We start from the raw sequence: 21,110 nt of genomic DNA on the forward strand, positions 1-21,110 counted from the left end.
TCTGAATGTTGTCAACAGAGCCATTTCCACGATTTCAATTGTAATTATTACACTTTCTTATAAAACTCTCAACAAAAAAGACCTCTTGATAAATTCATTAATTTAGAAAGACAACAATTTCATTTGATAGTAATAATAATGTTCCAATCATGTATCAATACAGGAACCACTCTCTAAAGGTTTCAAATAAATTCAACCTGCATTACCAAGAATGATCAGTAAGTGACAGAGCACTTTTCTTATTACATAGACAGAATATCGATGAAGATACTTTCTAGTTTATAGTCATGAGTCCACTCAATGAGGTTCCTGCTACAAAGCTTCATAATGATACGTCTGAATACGGGACTACTTACAAATGAACAGTCCTGTCCAGACTGAACTGACAAAGATTAACGAATAAACTACTTACAAAGAAAGTTTTGTGTATCGTACAAAGTAACTTAATATAGCTGTGTGTAATTCCCCGGAACTGTATTATGTTTTTGTTTTATCTCATCAGAGACCTGCTTTGAAGGGCAGGAAGGTCTTTTTACAGTTGTACATGTGATTTATTGTGTATAAGTTAACACAAGCTCTTTCAGTTTTTACATTCATATGGTTTAAGCTGATGAATTCAGTATTCAGCTGATCTACTGGGTGGTAGCAGTTGAAAATTGCAAAAGATAACCTAGTTCTATGTCGTGTCGTGTTTTGTGATCCAGGGCGAGATGGGGTTGCCAGGTTTGCGGGGTGTAGAGGGATCCCCTGGGAAAGGCATACCAGGAGAAAAGGTAACTGTTTAAATAAAGACAACCTGATTATTCTACATTCAACATTTACAGACGTAGTTTTATTCACCAAGCATTTCCCATAATACACTGGAATACAGGTGTCAAAGAATGTCCGGCTACATCAGGGGTCACCAAATTTTTTGAAACTGAGAGCTACTTCATAGGTACTGAGTCATACGAAGGGCTACCAGTTTGAGACGCTCCTATCTGCTCAGTTTGCCCTTAGTTATATAATATCATTAATGAAGCTTGTGAATCTGAAGACACTGATCACATTGATGATTTCTCACAGTAATTATCAACAATGACTTGGTAATAATAATAATCAATATTCAACACTTTATTTCTATTAATCTCAGCCAAAACAACATTTCACCGTGTTCGTTGTTTTGGCTGAGATTAAAACCCCTGGTCTAGTGAAAATGGGACATTTTTCTTGAAACCATGAAAATGAAAATGAAAAATAATGACAAACAAAATTTCATTGAAAAAAGTCCCATTTTCACGAGCCCAGGGGTCGTGACCTTCAAAAGCCATTTGGATCCATTTCCCACTGAACAGAAACTCTGCAGCCACAAAAGCCCGTGAGCGTCACTGGACTGGGGTGAATCAAAGGTGCTCTCCACCTGCGCGCTGTGTACGAGCAGCAGACATGCAGCCTGTCACCTCGCCTCCTCAGTGACACCACACATGCTCTGTCCTCTGCATTTGAGCTGCTCTCATCAGGTTGCAGGTTCCGCTGTCCCGCCTGCAAGAAGCAGAGAAGGAGAGCAACTTCTGTCCCCAATGCGGTTCTCCTGCTGAACTGGAAGGGGGTCACAACTACCTGCAATTCTTTAGTGCAATATTGTTCATGTGCATTAACCTACAAAGATATTATCACTGCGTGACTCAGTTCCATTTATTCATACATCCATCCATCTTCTTTCGTGCTTAGTCCGTTTGGGCTCACGGTGGCAGTATAGAGAGCAAGCCAAACCAGAGATATAATCTCCCCAGCAAGTCCTGGGCCGACCTCGGGGCCTCCTCCCAGTTGGATGTGACTGGTAGAGCTCTAAAGGGAGGCCACCAGGGGGCGTCCTAACCAGATCCCCTAACCTCCTCAACTGGCTCCTCTCAATGTGGAGGAGCAGCGGCTCGAGTTTGAGTCTCTGGATGGCTGAGCTTCTCACTCCATTATGAAGAGTGACGCCGCCACCCTGCAGAGAAAACTCATTTCAGCTGCTTGTCCCAGCGATCTCATTCTGTCAGTCATGACCCAAAGTTCATGACCATCGGTGAGGGAGGGGATGTGGACCGACCGGTAAACGGACAGCTTTGCCTTCTAGCTCAGCTCCTCTTCACCACAATGGTCCGGTACAGTGACTGAATTACTGCAGCCGCCTGTCCGAACCTGTGGCTAATCTCACCATCCCTCCTCCCATTACTCGTGAATAAGTACCCGAGATACTTAAACTCCTTCACCTGGAGGAAGTCCACCCCCCCACCTGGAGAGGGCATCCCATCCTTTTCCATGAGAGGACCATGGACTCAGATTAGGAGGTACTGAAACACATCCTAACCGCTTCACACTCAGCTGCTAACGGTTCCAGTGAACGCGGGAGGCCCTCATGTGACGCCACTAGAAGGACATCATTGTTCCTAAAGACGAAAGGCGCCATCCTCCGGCCCCCCCACATGATGCCCTGGACACCCCGTTCATGAAGATCATGAACAAAAGGGGTGACAAGGCGCAGCCGGGTGCAGGAGGGCATAATGTGGGGGGGCCGGAGGGTGACGCCTCCACTCCAGACCTGTCCACCTTGGGTAACCCTACCAGGAGCATGTGCTCCAGACGGCACAGCTCTGAAGGTCACGAGACCAGGCAAGGCCTTCCGCCACAACAAGGCCACTGTCCAGGAAGGGAGCTCAATTTCTTCCGTTTACAAAAACCACTAGTGAGGAGGTGGAGGCTCCTTTCTGACCCAGAAACTTCTGACCCACCTGGACTTGAGCAGCACCCTCTCTGTGTTACGAGTCATCTGTCCACCGCTGCTACCTGCCGCCGCTACAATATTATTTAATGGAATACATGCAGTTCAGGGATTTTAGAACCCTGAACGTGAGCGGTGTGGCTGCAGTGTAGATCCTGATTATTTAATGTTAAGTGAATAATTGCCGCTGTGTGTGACAGTGATGAGGAGGTGAAGGACCTTCGTCAGCCTCGTTCCTCCTCATAGAGCACCAGGGATCTTAACTTCACGTATTATAAACACAATTTTTATTTACTTTATTTTTAAGATATTGTAATTTTTAAATCTATTTAAATGCAAGTGTGATTAAAAAAGTATAGAACAGAATAAAATTAAATTTTAGCTGCAGCTCATTTGTGAGTTGTGCTATTTTTAGAACAGGCCTGCGGGCGACTCCTGTGGTCGTTGAGGGCGACCTGGTGACCCGGTTACAGAGCTGCTGACCCCTGGACCAGGTGACCCGCACTGGTGACCCCTGGACCTGGTGACCCCTGGACCTGGTGACCTGGGCACCACGTTGGTGACCCCTCAACCTGGTGACCCGGGCACCGAGCTGGTGACCCCTGGACCTGGTGACCCACACTGGTGACCCCTGGACCTTGTGACCCGGGCACCACATTGGTGACCCCTCAACCTGGTGACCCGGGCACCGAGCTGGTGACCCCTGGACCTGGTGACCCACACTGGTGACCCCTGGACCTGGTGACCCGGGCACCACGTTGGTGACCCCTCAACCTGGTGACCCGGGCATCGCGCTGGTGACCCCTGGACCTGGTGACCCGGGCACCACATTGGTGACCCCTGGACCTGGTGACCCGAGCATCGCGTTAGTGACCCCTTGACCTGGTAACCCGGGGACCGTGCTGGTGACCCCTGGACCTGGTGACCCGGGCATCGCGTTAGTGACCCCTTGACCTGGTAACCCGGGGACCGTGTTGGTGACCCCTGGACCTGGTGACCCCTGGACCTGGTGACCCCTGTCATCCAGTTCACCAGAGTGCCAAAATATAATGGATTATTCAAGGATGAAAAGAGAGCGACTCTGATTGAAGCAGCTCGCTGAAGAAGCTGTGAAGCCAACTGAATCAAAACACCTGATAATAAATTCGGTCTAAGATTAAACTAAAGCTTTTGGAGTTGATATCAGGTTTAAAATGTCTCCTCCAGCCCAAAACAACAAATCCAGGTTTTGGCCCCGCACAGTCACTTTGAACATTAACACACCACAGGACGAATGCAACTTCCTCAACTGCACTGAGAAACCTACTGTGGTGGAGTGTGACAATAAAGCATCATTAAAGATCATTTAATGAGCACCAGACATTTCACCAGGTTAGACCACAAGGCACACAGTCACACTCAGAATAATCCCACAATAATCCCATCGGGTCTGTGGTGTTCCTCAGACTCTCGCTGCCATGATGAGCAGATCGCTGGTCTGCAGCGGTTTGGACGGAAAGCAACACAGAGACAAAACTAAACACACTTTCTTCACAATGTTAGTTACTTTTTGTTCATTTTCTAAGGACTCTATCCATTTCAGTTAGTTATTTGTTTTTATAAAGTTTAGTTTTTATGTTTATTTCAGGTAACAAAAATGCCTTTTCACTTCTAGTTTTTGTTATTTCGTGAGTTTTCATTAACGACTATAACCTTGATCACCACCTTTAAAGCGAGGCAGAGTGTGTTGCTGTGGGTCGTGGTTCTAAGCTTTCAGAGAAGTGTTATCCTTGTACTTTTCTCCTACAGGGGGACAGAGGAGACCGGGGCCCTCGGGGACTCTCGGGCTCTCCGGGGCCCGTTGGACCTGCTGGAGCTAAGGTGAGACCTCACAGGCCTCCAGGTCTGGTCACTGTGAGGTGGAGCTTGTAGAAGCAGCTGGTTGGTGTTTGGTGGAGCTCCAATGGAGGGAACCAGAGAGTGGCACTCCAGGCCACAGTTGACCAAAGGGCTGTAATCTGGTCAGTCTTTACACTTTGGTTCATGTGACAACAGTTATATTAGTAATATTTTAGGGAAATCTGGAAATGTAATTTAACCTTGAGAAATTGGAGCTCATCATCCACTCTTTGGTTTCTGAAGCCCAACATTAGAGGATTTCAATAAAGAAGTGAGTATTTTACCTTGTATAGTTGTATGAACTAAACACACCAGTCAACCAATGTCCACTGTGTCCTTCAGATGTGCAGCTTGATGCAAAATGTTGGTTTGACAACAAATATAACTTCTTTTTAAACACTGACAGGTGAAGTGATGAATGATATCCTGGTTATATGTGCTGCGTAATAACTTGTTTAACACTTCTGAACATCAAAACTTTGAAGACTGCTGCTTTTTTCTTGCCTGATTTGTGCAGGGGGAGCCCGGCAGTGCTGGCCTGATGGGCCCACCCGGACCTCCGGGCCGGGGCCTCCCGGGACCCAAGGTGAAGCCCCCCATCAAGAACACACACACACACACACACACACACACACACACACACACACACACACACACACACACACACACACACACACACACACACACACACACACACACACACACACACTTCTTCAAGCCCACTTTTGTGTTCATGTTCCTTAGGCGTAGATGGTATCGGTCTGAAACCAGCATCGACGTTATTACTGCAATTTAGGATTATTTCTGTAAGATGACAATAGGAAACAAACACTGTTTAACAACAACTTGGTTCTTTAATGACAACAGAATTGGAAAAAGCAGCGATAAACAAAAGTAAAACCTGAAAAAACCAACACACCAAATGTTATGGTGCAGAGATCAAGGCTCAAATCCCCGAAGTACCCAGAAAACAGATATTACATTTAACAAAGGATCTATATTTTAACAAAAAATAAACAAGTCAGTTGAGTACTCCCTCCAGATGAGCCTCCGAGGGGGCTATTCCACTGGAAAGAACCAGGTTCTAGTTCTGGTCCAGGGCCAGCACCGGTTCTTTGTCTTTCCACTGCCAAAGCCCCGGCCAATCAGGGGCTAAACTGCTGCTACGCTGGCTTCACTTCGTTGCTGGACCAGAGAGGAGCCAGACTGGGGTTATTTTCTAACCCGCAGAACTTTTTTCTAATGAAGCAGACTTTTGGTTCCTCAGGAACTACTAAACAAACTACAAACTGGAGTTTTTAGAGCTAAAATGAGCGTTTTAACGGCTTCATGTGAAAGAGAACTTTAATCAGAGTGTTTACGGAGGTTGCCATGGAAACGGCTGTAGAGCAGCGTTCTATCATTCTACACCTCCATTCCTCCATGTTGAAGCTTTTGATTCAGACACGTCCAGAAATAAAGTGAAAGGAGCAGAAAGTCACTATGGAATGTTGGAATGGTGAAAAATAAGACCAAAATACATACAGGCATTATTTCTTTTCCTCTATGTCCACTCCGGGACTCTGGACTAAAGCAAGACAGACATGTAATAGAGATACGAAGAGACGTAATGTCTTCTGGCTCTTTGTTCTTCATCAGAGGTTCAGGTCAGACTAGATGGAGCGACCCGGACTAAACCGATGAATACAGTCCGTCTCCTGGTTCCTGGATGAGGCTGTCAGCGTCAAATTGGTGAAATCAGTGACGGATCACGTTTTGGAGTGACGCAATGACGTGGCTCTCACTGGCTCCGTTAGCGGCGGAAAAAGAACCGGTTCTCTGGCGGTGCTCATTTAAGAACTGGTCCTGGTCCTGGTCCTGGCCCTGGCCCTGGCCCTGGCTCTGGCACCGGCCCCGAACCAGAACCTGGTTCTTTTTGGTGGAAAAACCAGTGAGGGGTAACTCCCGGACCGGAGCAGAGCGGAGTGGAGTTAAGCTGCTGAGCCGGAGGAGGGGGTGTGTCTGTGCCGGGCAGAGTCGTGGAGCAGAGGCCTTCATGATGCTGAGCGGAGTCTGAGCCGGAGCGTAGGGCTGAAGCTCGCGGAGCCGAGGACGTCCAGGGACGGGTGATCCACCGAGTTGGATGGTCCAGAGCTGAGTGGGTTCGGAGCGAAGCAGAATGGAATGTGAAAGTAGTCCAGTGGGCAGGCGGCCGAGACGTGCTGACCAGAGTTACTGACTGGAAGGTAGAAGACGGAGCTTTGGATGGATCTGTGCACCAACAGCTCTCTAGGATTGAAACTCAGGCTGGAGTGGAGCGAGGATTTCACTGAGGGTGGAGGAAGAGAACAGGGATTAGTCAGGAGCAGATATTCTGAATACGAACTGTCCTCAAGTCTAACGACTGACTGTTGTGACACTACGGTCCAGCGTGGAGTGGAATCTGAAGTCTGGTTAAATAGCCCAGGACCTCATCAGGTAACGATCTCCACCCGATAACCGCAGCTGAACGGAATCACAACATTAATCCAGCCGGTACTCTCAGGTCCGTCCACAACCGCCTGGTACACCACCTGAGAAATACAGCAGAGAAGAGGGAGAAGCATAGCGGAGCAATAGCGCCCCTATGAGGCCACTGCAGAGCAGGACGTGACATCAAAGACATTATAGTTCTCTGGTTTGGTTCACTCTAGTGTGTTCATGACTGAGTGAGCAAATTGCGCTGTGAAAGTTCTGACCCTCACATGTCGATCTGACAGGGGGATCTGGGGCCTGTTGGACCAGCTGGACCGGTTGGAGAACCTGGAGTAGGAATTATTGGACCAAAGGTAACACACTCCCAGATCTTTGATATGAATTATTCTTTGATATTCTACTCTTTGATCATATGAATTCGATTCCATTGCTGAAGTTACCATACTGTTCCTACCTGTTTCCGTCACAGGGAAACAGAGGAAACCCAGGACCGGTGGGTCCACCTGGGAGGGAAGGAGATGGTTTTCCAGGACCACAGGTGAGAATGAGCAATAACTGAGTTCCCAGTTTAAAGAAACAGAAAGAAGAGTTTGCAGATTCCCATAATTTATTCACTCTATAGGGTCCGCCTGGTTTACAAGGAGTGCAAGGAGAGATGGGCCCTGAAGGGAAAGGACTACCTGGACCCAAAGTGAGTGAGATGTGATCCATTCCTTCACAGAGTAAAGTCTTTAACTTGTTACTAGACTTCAATCAAACAGTAATTATGTTCCATATGATGAGAGTTTGTCGGAGGTCATTTCACTGCAGCTCATTGTGTTTCTGTGTGTCAGGGCGACAGAGGTTCACCAGGTGTTCCAGGAGCTTCAGGTCCTCCTGGAATTGGACTACATGGACCGAAGGTTGGTGTGGGTACCTACTGTACCCGATGAGCAAGCTCTATTTTTAGAAATGATTTCTAACTTGGTGATTTGATCCTCCCAGGGCTCCACAGGGCAGCCTGGTCCACCTGGTTTTACTGGACCTACTGGGGAGGGCGTTCCAGGACCAAAGGTAGGCAAAGGAAACACCTGCTGGCTCCCCTGATGTTGATCACAGCTTCAGAATTCATCATCACCAGATGATGACCTCCACAGTCATTATATGTCAGATCTGTGTGTACTGCTGAATGTCACGAGGAAGACTTTGCCATAAGTTTATACCTCAATGACACAATTGTTTCTTCAACCCTCATGTCCAGGGAGAACCTGGGTTTCAGGGGCCAGTGGGCCCTCGAGGGACACCTGGGGAAGGTCTTCTGGGAGAGAAGGTACAAATAAATTAGTCAATACATGAAGGACCGGCTGTGTGGTCAGTTTAACGCTGTGTTTAAGAACCAGCACTCCAAAATGACTGTGAAAAAGAGAACTTGCTACACATGTGCAGGGGGATCGAGGCCTGTCTGGAAACAAGGGGAAGAAGGGAGACAAAGGAGACTATGGAGGATCTGGATCACCTGGACCGATGGTAATGTAGAAAAACTTCATCAAATCAATATCAGAAGCCTGCACAATGTTCCTTGTTATTAAAATCTGCTCAATGTTGTGGAATTTCCGCTGCTTCCCCGGGTCAGAAGGATGAATGAAGAATAGACATTAACTCGATGCAAAGGTGTTTATTCAAACAGTTGGAGGCCTCCTGACAGTCAGACACAGACTCATCACAGACTGCCCCGTTCCTCGTCAAGGCCTTCCTTAAGTCCCCTCTCTACCGAGAACGCCTGATCCACACATGTTTAAGGCCTTGGAATCCCATTGGTTTACCTATGTGGGTGCCATTTGCTCCCATCGTAAAGGAGAGCCGGTGTCAAGATAGACAATACATCAACTCCTCGGAGGCGTGTACTACGACGTTGTATTTTCTCTTATCCAGATAACTTCAAGGATTAACTCTGGTTTTCTGTACTACGACGTTCGCTCACTTCTCACCAGGATAAGTTCCAGCTGGATATGTTCTGGATTAACAGTCAGAGCTCCGCCTCCTGACCAATCAGATCTCTTGGAAAATGCCCCGCCCATTCTTAAATGATGGTGATTGGTGGGCGGGTTCAGCTCTGAGCTGCAGCAGAGAGGAGATGAGAAATTAATTTAGAGATCTTTTTAACATAATAAAATAAATCCTGGTCTCTGAGGCTCTGAAGGAGGTTTTTGTTCTGGACTTGTTCCAGGTCTGTTTATCTCCACGAGGGCTAATCTGGAATAATGACGTTCATGATCACACCTGACAGAACTGCAGAAACAGGAATTTATGGAACCAGAACTACTCAAGTATTCAAGACAAAGGTCTTAGAATTTTCTATAACACGAGAACTGAAGTCATAAAACCCCTAAAAACTCTCAATAAGGAGTCAAACATCCTGATCGATCCATGCAGAGAATATTTCTCAGATTTTTTTACATCTAAAAGTCAAGCGTACTGTGACCGACCAACGGATGAAGGGTGACCATGTAGACCTCATGCAAGGCATTTATGATGCAAATAATAACCTTTACAATGGTATATTACATTGATTGATTACAAATAGTGTAATGTAATAGACAAAATGTCTGTTGATGTGTGATAAAGTTGTCGGGGTTAATCAGCGGATGTATTGATGTGATATTTTTGTGTCAAGGTACTGAGACTTAATCAATCAATCACAAGGAGATTTGACCAAAGTAGAAGCAGCAACCATAGTAATCTCTTTCATGACTTTTTCAGCTTAATTCTTTAACAACGTGCATAAAGAAATCTCATAATTAGTGTATTGTTTATTGTTTCTATCCTTGAGATAACGCCTCCGTTATTTTAAGATCATTTGAAATCACAGTAGCAACAGTTTCAGCTTTTCTGGATTTTCCTTAAACAAGTTTCTGAAGATGAAGAAACGCAAACCCTCCCCACTGTGGCACTGGAGAAGTCACAGACAAAAGGGTCTCACCTGGGGATGGTCTTCTCACTGAGACAGTGAAAGTGTCCAGCGGATCCTTGGTGGAGAGCTGGACGGGGTAACGGACGCCCTGGTAGGACTTTGATCTGCTGCAGTCAGTCTTCACAGGAGATGGAGCTGATCACGTCGCTCCGTCCATGTTGAAGAGGAGACCAGCTGGACGAAGACGGATGAGGCTGGTCAGAGTGCAACAGCCACACAAAAATGCAATGTCAGTGCTTCCAGAGGCATCAGGAGCAGGATTAAGGAGCTCTTTGTGAATGGCGTTGGTAGAGCACTCAGCTGAAGGATCCGTCTCACTGTCCTGTTCAGTCCCTCCTGACTAGTATTGACGCTCTGCTCCAGGCTGATCAGGAAGAACAAAAGGCTAGAAAGCAGGTTTCTATTCATGGCAAACTTGAGGACAGTTCTACTGATAAAGTGTTTGTCTTTACCAAACAGCTGAGTGATCTGCTGCACAGCCACACTGCTGGACTGATGCTGGGGTCCAGTGTTGGAAATAGAACCTGTATCAGGATCTGTGTTTGTCCGAGGAACATGTACGCCAGAATACAGGCCAGACTAGGACGTTTTGCTCAACTCATGAACTGGTGTTTCACCTGCCCTGCAGTCAATCACAGTGATGGACACACTGCTGGACGTCACGACTCCATGATGCCTCCCTGGATGGAAACCAGTGAGGATGAGGCTGCAGTGCAGAGACCGATGAGGGAAAACAGGCTGTACAGCTGCTTCTGAGAAAACTGTACAGTTCTGCTCATCATCAGAGCTCTCCTCTGACTCCTCTGACTCCTCTGAGTCCTCTGAGTCCTCTGACTCCTCTGACGCCTCTGACGCCTCTGAGTCCTCTGAGTCCTCTGAGTCCTCTGACTCCTCTGACTCCTCTGAGTCCTCTGAGTCCTCTGACTCCTCTGACTCCTCTGAGTCCTCTGAGTCCTCTGAGTCCTCTGAGTCCTCTGACTCCTCTGACTCCTCTGAGTCCTCTGAGTCCTCTGACTCCTCTGAGTCCTCTGAGTCCTCTGACTCCTCTGAGTCCTCTGACTCCTCTGACTCCTCTGAGTCCTCTGAGTCCTCTGACTCCTCTGAGTCCTCTGAGTCCTCTGAGTCCTCTGACTCCTCTGACTCCTCTGAGTCCTCTGACTCCTCTGACTCCTCTGAGTCCTCTGAGTCCTCTGACTCCTCTGAGTCCTCTGACTCCTCTGAGTCCTCTGACTCCTCTGACGCCTCTGACTCCTCTGAGTCCTCTGACTCCTCTGACTCCTCTGACTCCTCTGAGTCCTCTGAGTCCTCTGACTCCTCTGAGTCCTCTGACTCCTCTGACGCCTCTGACTCCTCTGAGTCCTCTGACTCCTCTGACTCCTCTGACTCCTCTGACACAAATGAGATCATTGAGCGGCTGTTAGAAAGGACACGGTGTGCAGTTGAGGGCTTGAACCCGGATTAACCCCGGACGCACTCCAGAACCTGAGGAGGGGCTTTACAGAAGAAATGTGACTGTACAGAGGTTTCTGCTCAGCTGTGCAGTGGAAAGCTCACGGTTGCCAAATGCCTTACTAAAAGCTTTGAACATGGCCTGATGTGAGAAGAGTTTCCTCACAAAATGTAGCGTCAGTGAAAATGTACTGTGTTTAAACTTATAGAAATTGTATTAAGATTATTCAAATCTAATTTGGTTAAGTTCTTCTCCACTACATAGTTCACAAATATTTAGATTTGAACGTTTTATTCATATGTCATCGTTAGTTTTCCTTTTGGCAGGTGTTCCATTGTATTCAATGCTTCCTGTAAAATATCTGCAATCAACAGAATGAATTTCATACGGAAAAACATGACTTCCTGCAATCTTCAGGATTTGATGCAAAAAGAGAAGCTGATGAAGTTTTAAGCTGACGCTGTGAATCCAGCTTGATGTTTGTGTGATGTAGGTGGAATTACACTGAATAATAGCGGTGCAAATATTCTTCTGCTGTGTCAGGATGTTTCCAAAAGAAAAACTAAACTGTCACCCCATCATGTTTTTTTTTCTGTCATTCTATTGAAATAACAGCATTTCTTTCATTAATTAAAATTTGTATTTGTCTTGAATTGAGAAGGTCATGTAAAGAGAGGGCGGAAAACCTCCGATCAGTGACTCAGACTTTGTTTTTTAATGGAGATATTAAGATATTAAACTCAAGAGAAACAGCTTTTCCAGACCAGATCTCATTGTCTGTTGAAATTCTCCTGAGTAATGTGAGTTTGGTGTTCCAGGGAAGGCCCGGAGAACAGGGGGAACCAGGACTGAGTGTGAGTACCTGACTGCCACTGGCCGCCGCCAGCTGCTGACTGAAGCTCTGAGCTCTAACGTATCCTCCCTTCTTCTACTCTTTTGATTTTCAGAGAGAAGAGGTCATCAGGATAATAAGAGAAATCTGTGGTAAGTTAAACTTTTCTTGTGTTTCCCGGCGGTCTGTAGGATATGACGTGATTTCACGTTGCTGAGCGACACACGTTCTCTGAATGAATCCCCACTTCTGATTAAGTCTCATTTCAAATCCAGGCTTGGTTAAAATATACATTTTTACACTGTAGATACTTTTTCTTAGATCAAGGTTTTGGATCAAAATGAACACTGTTCAGGTCCTAGTTCCTGCTCGTTGGCATAACGTCTTCCAAGTGTGAGGCCTGATCTGATGAGTTCAGAAGAGGACTGACCATGAACACCGTTATTGTTGGAGCTGAGATAAATAATAAGAAAGAATACAGTTTTCCTTGGTGTTCTTTGAAAGGAAATCTTACCCCATACCGTGGATCAGTCAGCATCTTGTTGGTGATCACCTCAGCATCCTTTCATCAGCTGAACAAAGAAACAAGCCATCTCAGTTCTAACACATCGACTTCGGGTTTAAGATGTTTGTCATAATGTTTTGGCTGATCGGTGTAGTTGCTAAAGCTTTTGGCTCTTTCCAAGGATTTTATATCAATTCTAAGAATAAACTTCACAGTCTGATTTAGGGAACATGTATGAATAAAGTAGAAGTGAATTATGAGTGTAAATCTTCCTGGTTGTGTGTGTTGCTTAGGCTGTGGGCTGAAGTGCAGAGCGAGTCCTCTGGAGCTGGTGTTTGTCATCGACAGTTCTGAGAGTGTGGGACCAGAAAACTTTGAGCTGGTGAAGGACTTTGTGAATGCTCTGGTGGACCGGATGACAGTGAGCTGGGAGGCCAGCCGAGTGGGCGTGGTCCTCTACAGCCGCACCAACGTGGCGGTGGTCAGCCTGCAGCAGCGAGCCAGCCAGGAAGACGTGAAGAACGCCGTCAGGAACATGCCCTACCTGGGCGAGGGCACCTTCACGGGCAGCGCCATCCATGGCGCCAGCCAGCTGTTCCTGGCGTCCCGGCCCGGAGTGAGGAAGGTGGCGGTGCTCTTAACAGACGGGCTGGCTGACCAGCGCGACGCCATGCAGTTTGAAGAAACAGCCACAGTGGCCCATGAGGAGGGGATAGAGATGTTTGTTGTAGGAGTGGGGAACAGGACGGACCCTCTGTACGAGCAGTTCCTGGCTGAGATGAGCGCCATCGCCTCCGATCCTGACGAAGAGCACATCTTCCTCATCAACCACTTCAGGAGCCTTCCTAGTAAGAGACACACCCACTCACTGATGCTGATATCACCAGAGGTGCAGTCACACATTGCAGTGAGCAACCTTTTGGATGAATTATTCTAGTGAGAATAGTTTGAAATCATTTTTCCTTTTATTTGAGGACAATTCTGAAAAAAGAAACTCCTTCCTCTGGACTTCAAACTGCTCGTTACCCTCATTTTAATCACCAAATATACCCCAATATACACCCCAGGAAGCACAAACACGTCTGGGTACACCTCCGAAAACTCAACAGGAAGTTGGCTATTTTACAAATATGGTGGATTTTGGCCAATATTGGCACAAATTTACAAATGTTCCACAGCGTACGCACCCTAGGGTAGGGGGGTCCAAACGGGGTCCTGGAGGACCCCTGTCCTGCATGTTTAAGTCCTCCCTGCTTCAGCATCCCTGAATCTAACGATGATGTCATCACCAAGGTTGTGAAAAAGCCCAATAAGGAGCCCCTCATTGCAATCAGGTGTGTTGAAACTGGGAGGAGCTAAACCCTGCAGGACGCCGGCCCTCCAGGACCGAGCTCGGACACCACTGCCCGAGGGGGTTATTTTAAATTACCTCCAATTTTGCAAGTTGATAGAAATGTGATTAGTGAGCGAAAATTACTAAAATCTTCCATAAAAGTCTGAAGGCGTAGCTGTAGCCCTGGCTGATGACAATAATGACCATCGGCCATAGCGCCACCTGCTGGAAAGAGGAATTGGTTTGTAAAAAACTTGTTACTTTCTAGAGTGAACTTGTCCGAGGGCGTAATTCTAAATTTCCTCAAACATCAGTATGAAAATGAAAGTGCAGTGTAAATAGTCTGAATGTGCTTCGTTCTGCCTCAAACTTTAAACACTGCATCAGAGTCCGGCCCTCATCGCAACCATAAGACGACTCTCCCTCTGAGCACCACTTGAGGGCGTGGCCGTGGCCACGCTCACCATGGAATAGGAAGTGCAGCGTAAATAATCTGAGCATGGTCCGATCGCCCTCAAACTTCATATGTTTTATGAAAGTCGGGATCTGATCACAGCTATGTGATGATCCCCACAATCTATCACAGTGCTGCCTGCTGGGAACAGAAGCTGCAGGGTCAATCGTCTGAACAGGGTCCCAACCGCCTCAAACTTTACACGTTACATCAGAGTACGACCCTGATCCGCCATCCGCTGACTCCCAGTCATAGCGCCACTCGAGGGCGTGGCCACGGCCACACTCACCAGGAAACAAGAAGAGAACTGTAAATAGCCTTAACAAGCTCCATTCCCCCCAAATGTCACACATTTGACCCGACTCTGGCCCTGAGGACAAACATATGATGACTGACAGCTTCAGTTGCATTCCAACAAGTAGCGAGGAGTCGTTCAGCGGCTGCTTGCAGCTTCTACTACTTCTACTTTTACTTCTACATTTAGTGTAGTAAATGAGTCACTTTTGTGAATTTTAATACTTCAGATTCAGGAGATAATTGAAGTACTTTTGCCACCTCTGCTTTCGACAGCAATACTTCTTTTCTATAAATCCATGTGGTCTCTCCAGCTCAGAGCAACACGTCTGATGTTTCTCCTCTCTGTTTACCTCGTTTCAGCTCTTGAAAGCCTCATTCTGAGTGAGATCTGTGAGCAGGACGACTCAGTGGCCTTTCTGCCCGGCGCAGTGTTTCCCTCGGAGGAAACCCGCCTGCAGGCTCCTGACGGCGGAGACACTGACGAGCTCCCAGAGGAAAACACACAAGTAAAAACACACCACATTCATGGAAACGTCCAACGGCTGCAGGAAGTTTCAGTGTTCAGGGAGTCGACGTCTCAGTTTGGTTCAGGACTTGAATTTAATCACGTGGTGTGAAGCTCAGGTAGCCGCGTAATGCCTGGTTTATCCTCCTGCTGCTTTCAGCTCAATTTGCACTGATTCAAGAAGTTTTAACTTTTACATCTTGTCTTTAAAGAACAGTTGAAATAAGTGGATCAATTCGATCCATTAAAAGTCCTCAGTCTGTGATAATGCATCACCACAGCTGCCTCTTGTCATAGCTATTGTACAGAACAATTCATTAGTCTTCATTGTTTCGCTTCAAGATTTTACTGTAAATAATGTCTGTGATACCATAGTTTAACAATAATGAATGTGAAACTTGTAATGATGTGATGAAAACAACTTAATTCAACAGTGTGACATAGAATTATTACAAAATCATTTCATTCATGTTTTAAAACTCTATCAAACAGTAAAAGGTGTGGGTCGTTTCCACCAGTTATCCTCACTAAGCTTTGACATGTTGCAGTCTGTGGTGAAAATAACTCAATATTTCTGCTTTATTTCAGTATAAATTTAAGTGTAAAGTCTAAAAAAATATGTTAATGTGTTGACCAAAAATAGTTATTAGTTATAAATGCACCGATCCCGATCCCGGTCTGGGGTCCAATATTGCACAGCCTACTGGTACTTGTGAAGCTCCTGGTACAGCGCGGTGAGTACGACATGACGAGCTCATTAGTTTAATATCAGATCACAGAATCATTCAACAAATACACTCTAACGTCTCCAAAGTAATCAGTTCACACTGGATTGGGTTGATCTCTATACAGGAGAGACACAGGTAAAACCTGGGCAAGTGTCCCCTAAAGACAGGAGTCCACTCTTTAGAGGTCATGAGGACAAATTGAGGGACCAGCTGATATTCAATGAACCAAACAGTATTGACAGTATTGATCATACACAGAAAATCAGATTTGCTCATGTGAATCAAACATGTAAACTGAACATAAGCGCTCCTGCTAAAAAGATCCTAGAACTAACAAATATGCAGCAGTGCCACTTTTAATGAACCATAGGACAGTAAAAACCTGCTGATGAACTAATATAATCTGGTTTTACTGAAAAGAAATCAGATATGTTGAAATGTGAAGTCCAAGAAAAGCACAGTAAATGTTTAAAATGGCACATGGATTTCATTTATAAAGCGCTTTTCAAGTGGTTGAGCAGTCACGAAGTACTTTACACTGTTAATCACATTCACACGGATGGAGGCGCTGCCGTGCGAGGAGGTGCTGCCGTGCGTTGCGCTGCCGTGCGAGGCGCTGCCGTGCGTTGCGAGGTGCTGCCGTGTGAGGCGCTGCCGTGCGAGGCGCTGCCGTGCGTTGTGAGGCGCTGCCGTGCGAGGCGCTGCCGTGCGAGGCGCTGCCGTGCGAGGTGCTGCCGTGCGAGCCGCTCAGTCTGTTCACTGGGAGCAGTTTGGGGTTCAGTGTCTTTATGTTTAAATGTGAGTTAAGTGTTCCTGAAAGTGTAAAACATCAGATGAAAATGAAACATTTTCAAAATAATTGTAGTTGTAATTGTATTTAATAAGTACTAGTATCGGTACTCAGTACAAATAGCTGAAGGTCAGTACTCAGATTTATATTCATCCTTTAAAAAAGTTTTGTTTTGTAGTTATTCTCAGTCGATCACTAGCAGTGCCCACAAACTGAGAACACAATCTGTTTGTGTGAGCATGCGACATGTTTTAGTACCTCAGTAACTCAGACTTTCAGTTTCTGATTCCATGATTTCATTCTGAAAATACACACCCAGATTTTTCTGGTTTTCTCTGGTTCCTCACAGCTGGAACGTCCACTGGTGGCAGGAACTGTACGACCCACGAACTCTCTGGAGTCAGAGCGACTGGGTGAGAACCATGTAGACGCAGACGTGCTGGTGGACCCCTGGAAGCTTCCAGACATGTTGTCCTCCCCTGGTGGCAGGGGGATGCAGGGCCCGGGGGAGACCTCGGTGGTAGGCCCTCAGAGTCCCAGCGACTGGCTGCAGGAGCCCTTCAGTCCTCCTGCTCTTCCCCCCACAGACTCAGCAGCAGGTACCCGACACCACAGTGACCCCAACCCTAACCCAAACCCTAACCTTCACCTCTGAGACGCCTCAGCATCTTCCTGAGGGGAACACTGCGGCGTTACTGCCAGTGACTGAAGGAAACTTTGGATCTGTGCCGCCTGTTTGCTTTGCTTCATGTGTCTCCATGTCAAACTTTCACCTTTGGTTTGTCATACGATTACCCAAGGTTAGGTTCCGTCTGCCTCAACATCTCATCATTTGTTGTTTATTTCATCAACAAAAGTCTTCAGGATGAGTGTTAGAGCACATCTTAGCTCTCGGATGTATTTGTAGAGGTTTCAGTTCAGATTTGATGGTCGATCTCTCCACCTCAGTGTTTGATATTATCTAACTTAGTCCCAAAGTCCGAAGTGAATTCAGCTCGTCGAGGATCTCTGAGGAATCAGCCATGCTGTTAGCATGAGCTCCCTCGCTCTATGGCTGAACATGAGATGAAGCTTTAGTTGTATTTTTGCTTCCTTGAGAGAAAATGTCCCACTCCTGGGATGCAGAGGGGTTTGACAGGTCAGTGTGGGACATTAAGTTAAAGGATGTGCTCGGCTGTTGAGAGCTTCCAAGCTAACCTGCCAGTCACCTGACGAAGCCTCGACTGAGTCCCTTCTGATTGCAAAGCATCTGTCTATCTATCTATCTGTCTGTCTGTCTGTCTGTCTGTCTGTCTGTCTGTCTGTCTGTCTGTCTGTCTGTCTGTCTGTCTGTCTGTCTGTCTGTCTGTCTGTCTGTCCGTCCGTCCGTCCGTCCGTCCGTCCGTCCGTCCGTCCGTCCGTCCGTCCGTCCGTCCGTCCGTCCGTCCGTCCGTCCGTCCGTCCGTCCGTCCGTCCGTCCGTCCGTCCGTCCGTCCGTCTATCTATCTATCTATCTATCTATCTATCATCCATCCATCCATCCATCCATCCATCCATCCATCCATCAACTGACGTAGATGATTCCAGCACATCCCAGATGTTCCTGGACACACGGTGACTCAGCAGCCAGAGTCCAAGTCGCTGACACGCTGCACTGTGCTTGTCCTCCCAGGTGAAGGCTGCGGTGAGCCTCTGGACCCCGGACCCTGTCGACAGTACGTGGTCCGGTGGTACTACGACCCCGAGGCCAACGCCTGCGCCCAGTTCTGGTTCGGAAGCTGTCAGGGCAACGGCAACAACTTTGAGAGTGAAGCCAGCTGCAAGAGCAGCTGCGTGTACACGTAACAGCGTACGTGTTCCCAGAGGACATCGCTGAGGAACAGTGGGGGGACTGGTGCCACAGGCCTTGACAGGTCAGCTGCTGCTGCCGTGGCGCTCTGCAGGACGCTGCAGGTGAAGGAGGAGACGGGGAGCAGATCTGGAGCTCCATGCTGGCTCTCTCACTCTGTTCCACTGCGGGTGATCCAGCTCAATTCTGACCTGCTGACAGCGTCATCAACTCTCTTTTCATTGATGCCTCATCGTTCTTCATGTTGTCACCAGCAACACCTCCAGGAGTAAAGTCTCTGGCTGTTAGTGTGATTCCACAGCTCCGGCTAACTCTCCACCAAACAGTGTTTCTCAAAGCTGCAAATCCTTTATAGTTACCTCCTCTTATCTTAGAACATCTGGAAACATCAGGTCTGTGCCATGAGAGCAGGAACTGTCCCTGGCCTATCTTTAATAAACACATTCTGCTGGATCTGATCCGCAGTGTGCAGTAATGTGACCATGAGTATTTAGTCCGGTCTGCAGATACCTCACGTGATGCTCTCCTCCCAGCATGCAGCAGGGCCGGGCTCACTCCACATTTAAACGTGTTCATACTCTCACAATTAAGCTATTCTTAGCTATTCTATTAGCTATTCTTAGCCTGCGCTGTGAATATAGTCTGCTGTACACTTATACAGATGTAGTTTTTATACACAACAGTGTAAAAAATATAAAACTGTGTTCTGTACCTGTTCTAATGTAGCTGCTTTGTTCATGTTGTAGCTATTTCAGTGTTCTTTTCTTCACTTTACAACATTTTACTTCGTCCTAAACACACTTTTAAAAGGATGTTGTAAGAAAAGACATTTGATGATAAAAAAAAAATATTTTTTACTGTACAAGTTTCTCAATGATTGTTAGGTAGAAAACAACAAAATAAACTTTTTCACAAACTATTTCTTCAGGGTTGTTCTTTTGATGACGTACATTATATAACACTGGGTAACAAAAAAATGTTTTTGTAAATTGTTTATGTTTTTTCAGCTGATTTAGGACAACTTTGCTCCGCTGAATCTGAAAATGACGTCCGTTTCTCTGGATCAGGTGAGGTTCTTAAGCAAAGTTGTTTTGAAGAAAGTCCGATCTTCTGATTGCATCGATTCTAGTTTTATGTCATTATTGGTTCATTTTTGTTAATATTTCTCACCAGAAATAGGTTTTTGAGAAGAAAATCGTTTTCCAACAAAATATATTACTTATATGTTACAAACTTCGATTACTGTCAATTGAGTACTAGACGTTGACAAAGCTGGATCATTTAGCTCTTTATGGGAGGAAGGATGTGGAGCGTCATCATTGAGAATCACTTCTTTCTCAATTCCTTGTTCACTGGAGGAGTCTTCCTCACTAATGTCAGGAAGTTCTCCAAAGACGACGTGCTGATTCAAGATCAGGATACTTCAGGCTACTCCAGTTCTTTCTGATGATCCCAGCCACATCAATAGTACTGAAGTAGCAGTCAGTGACATGATTTGTTCCTCCAAACTATAGCAATCCCAAACTTCAGACAACCCTTCTTGTCTTGCAGCCAAGCTTTGTCTTGATCACCAAGCTTAATACCAAATGGTAAAGGGACTCACTCCATAAAGCGCCTTTTCGCTGACAGTGAAACATGGTTAATCACATTCACATTCACACACCATGCCAGGTGCTGTCACTCCAATGGGGGCAGTTTGGGCCTCAGTGTCTTGCCCAAGGACACATGGACTGGCCACTCTACCAACCGAGCTATGCCGCCCCACATACCAAAATAAGCATGGTGAGCACGCTTTATGAAACTTGTGACTGATTTCTGTTAGGAACAACGATGTATTCGCCCCAGATGGAGCAGAAAATGTCAGGCTTATTTTTGCAAAATCTTCTAGTCAAAGCCGTTCTATTCACCTGTAACATAATAAAATACCACTTTGTCATCAAGTGCTGCATGCAAACTCTTCAGAGTTCCCTTATTTCAAGAAATAAGAAAGATTTTTGTATCATACAAAGCAAAAATAGTTGTACATGCAAACACAAACGTCAAAAAACATGTAACTGGCCTCGTTAAAAAAAGTTGACCTGATATAGCAAAACCAATCTTATTTCTGGATTCAGCACATCAACATTACTCTAAATCAGTTGAAAAAACCCAGACAAGTTTTTGGCTGTTGACCAGTGTAAGAGTGGAGGAGTTCAAGTATCTCGGGGTCTTGTTCAGGAGTGGGGGGAAGATGGAGCTCGAGATCGACAGGCGGATCGGTGCAGCGTCTGCAGTTATGCGGTCGCTGTATCGGTCCGTCGTGGTGAAGAAGGAGCGAAGCCAAAAGGCGAGGCTCTGGATTTACCAGTCGATCTTCGTTC

The 21,110-nt window shown here is 46.4% G+C and overlaps 1 protein-coding gene across 1 annotated transcript in view; it reads left to right on the forward strand.

The window, feature by feature from the left end:
- col28a1a (collagen, type XXVIII, alpha 1a) overlaps window positions 1-19,668 on the forward strand; it is a 59,283-nt gene extending 39,615 nt beyond the window's left edge. The window contains exons 20-35 of the mRNA XM_080485518.1: window positions 705-773; window positions 4,535-4,606; window positions 5,142-5,210; window positions 7,363-7,431; window positions 7,548-7,616; window positions 7,701-7,769; window positions 7,912-7,980; window positions 8,063-8,131; window positions 8,319-8,387; window positions 8,504-8,584; window positions 12,297-12,332; window positions 12,426-12,462; window positions 13,109-13,663; window positions 15,260-15,405; window positions 17,272-17,521; window positions 18,574-19,668. Coding sequence (XP_080341644.1) covers window positions 705-773; window positions 4,535-4,606; window positions 5,142-5,210; window positions 7,363-7,431; window positions 7,548-7,616; window positions 7,701-7,769; window positions 7,912-7,980; window positions 8,063-8,131; window positions 8,319-8,387; window positions 8,504-8,584; window positions 12,297-12,332; window positions 12,426-12,462; window positions 13,109-13,663; window positions 15,260-15,405; window positions 17,272-17,521; window positions 18,574-18,746 — 1,902 coding nt within the window. The 3' untranslated portion in view covers window positions 18,747-19,668. The remainder of the gene's footprint in view (window positions 1-704; window positions 774-4,534; window positions 4,607-5,141; window positions 5,211-7,362; window positions 7,432-7,547; window positions 7,617-7,700; window positions 7,770-7,911; window positions 7,981-8,062; window positions 8,132-8,318; window positions 8,388-8,503; window positions 8,585-12,296; window positions 12,333-12,425; window positions 12,463-13,108; window positions 13,664-15,259; window positions 15,406-17,271; window positions 17,522-18,573) is intronic.
- The last annotated feature ends 1,442 nt before the right edge of the window (window positions 19,669-21,110 follow it).

The sequence above is a fragment of the Lipophrys pholis genome, assembly GCF_963383615.2.
Source record: "Lipophrys pholis genome assembly, chromosome: 17".
In the NCBI taxonomy this organism is placed as follows: Eukaryota; Metazoa; Chordata; class Actinopteri; order Blenniiformes; family Blenniidae; genus Lipophrys; species Lipophrys pholis.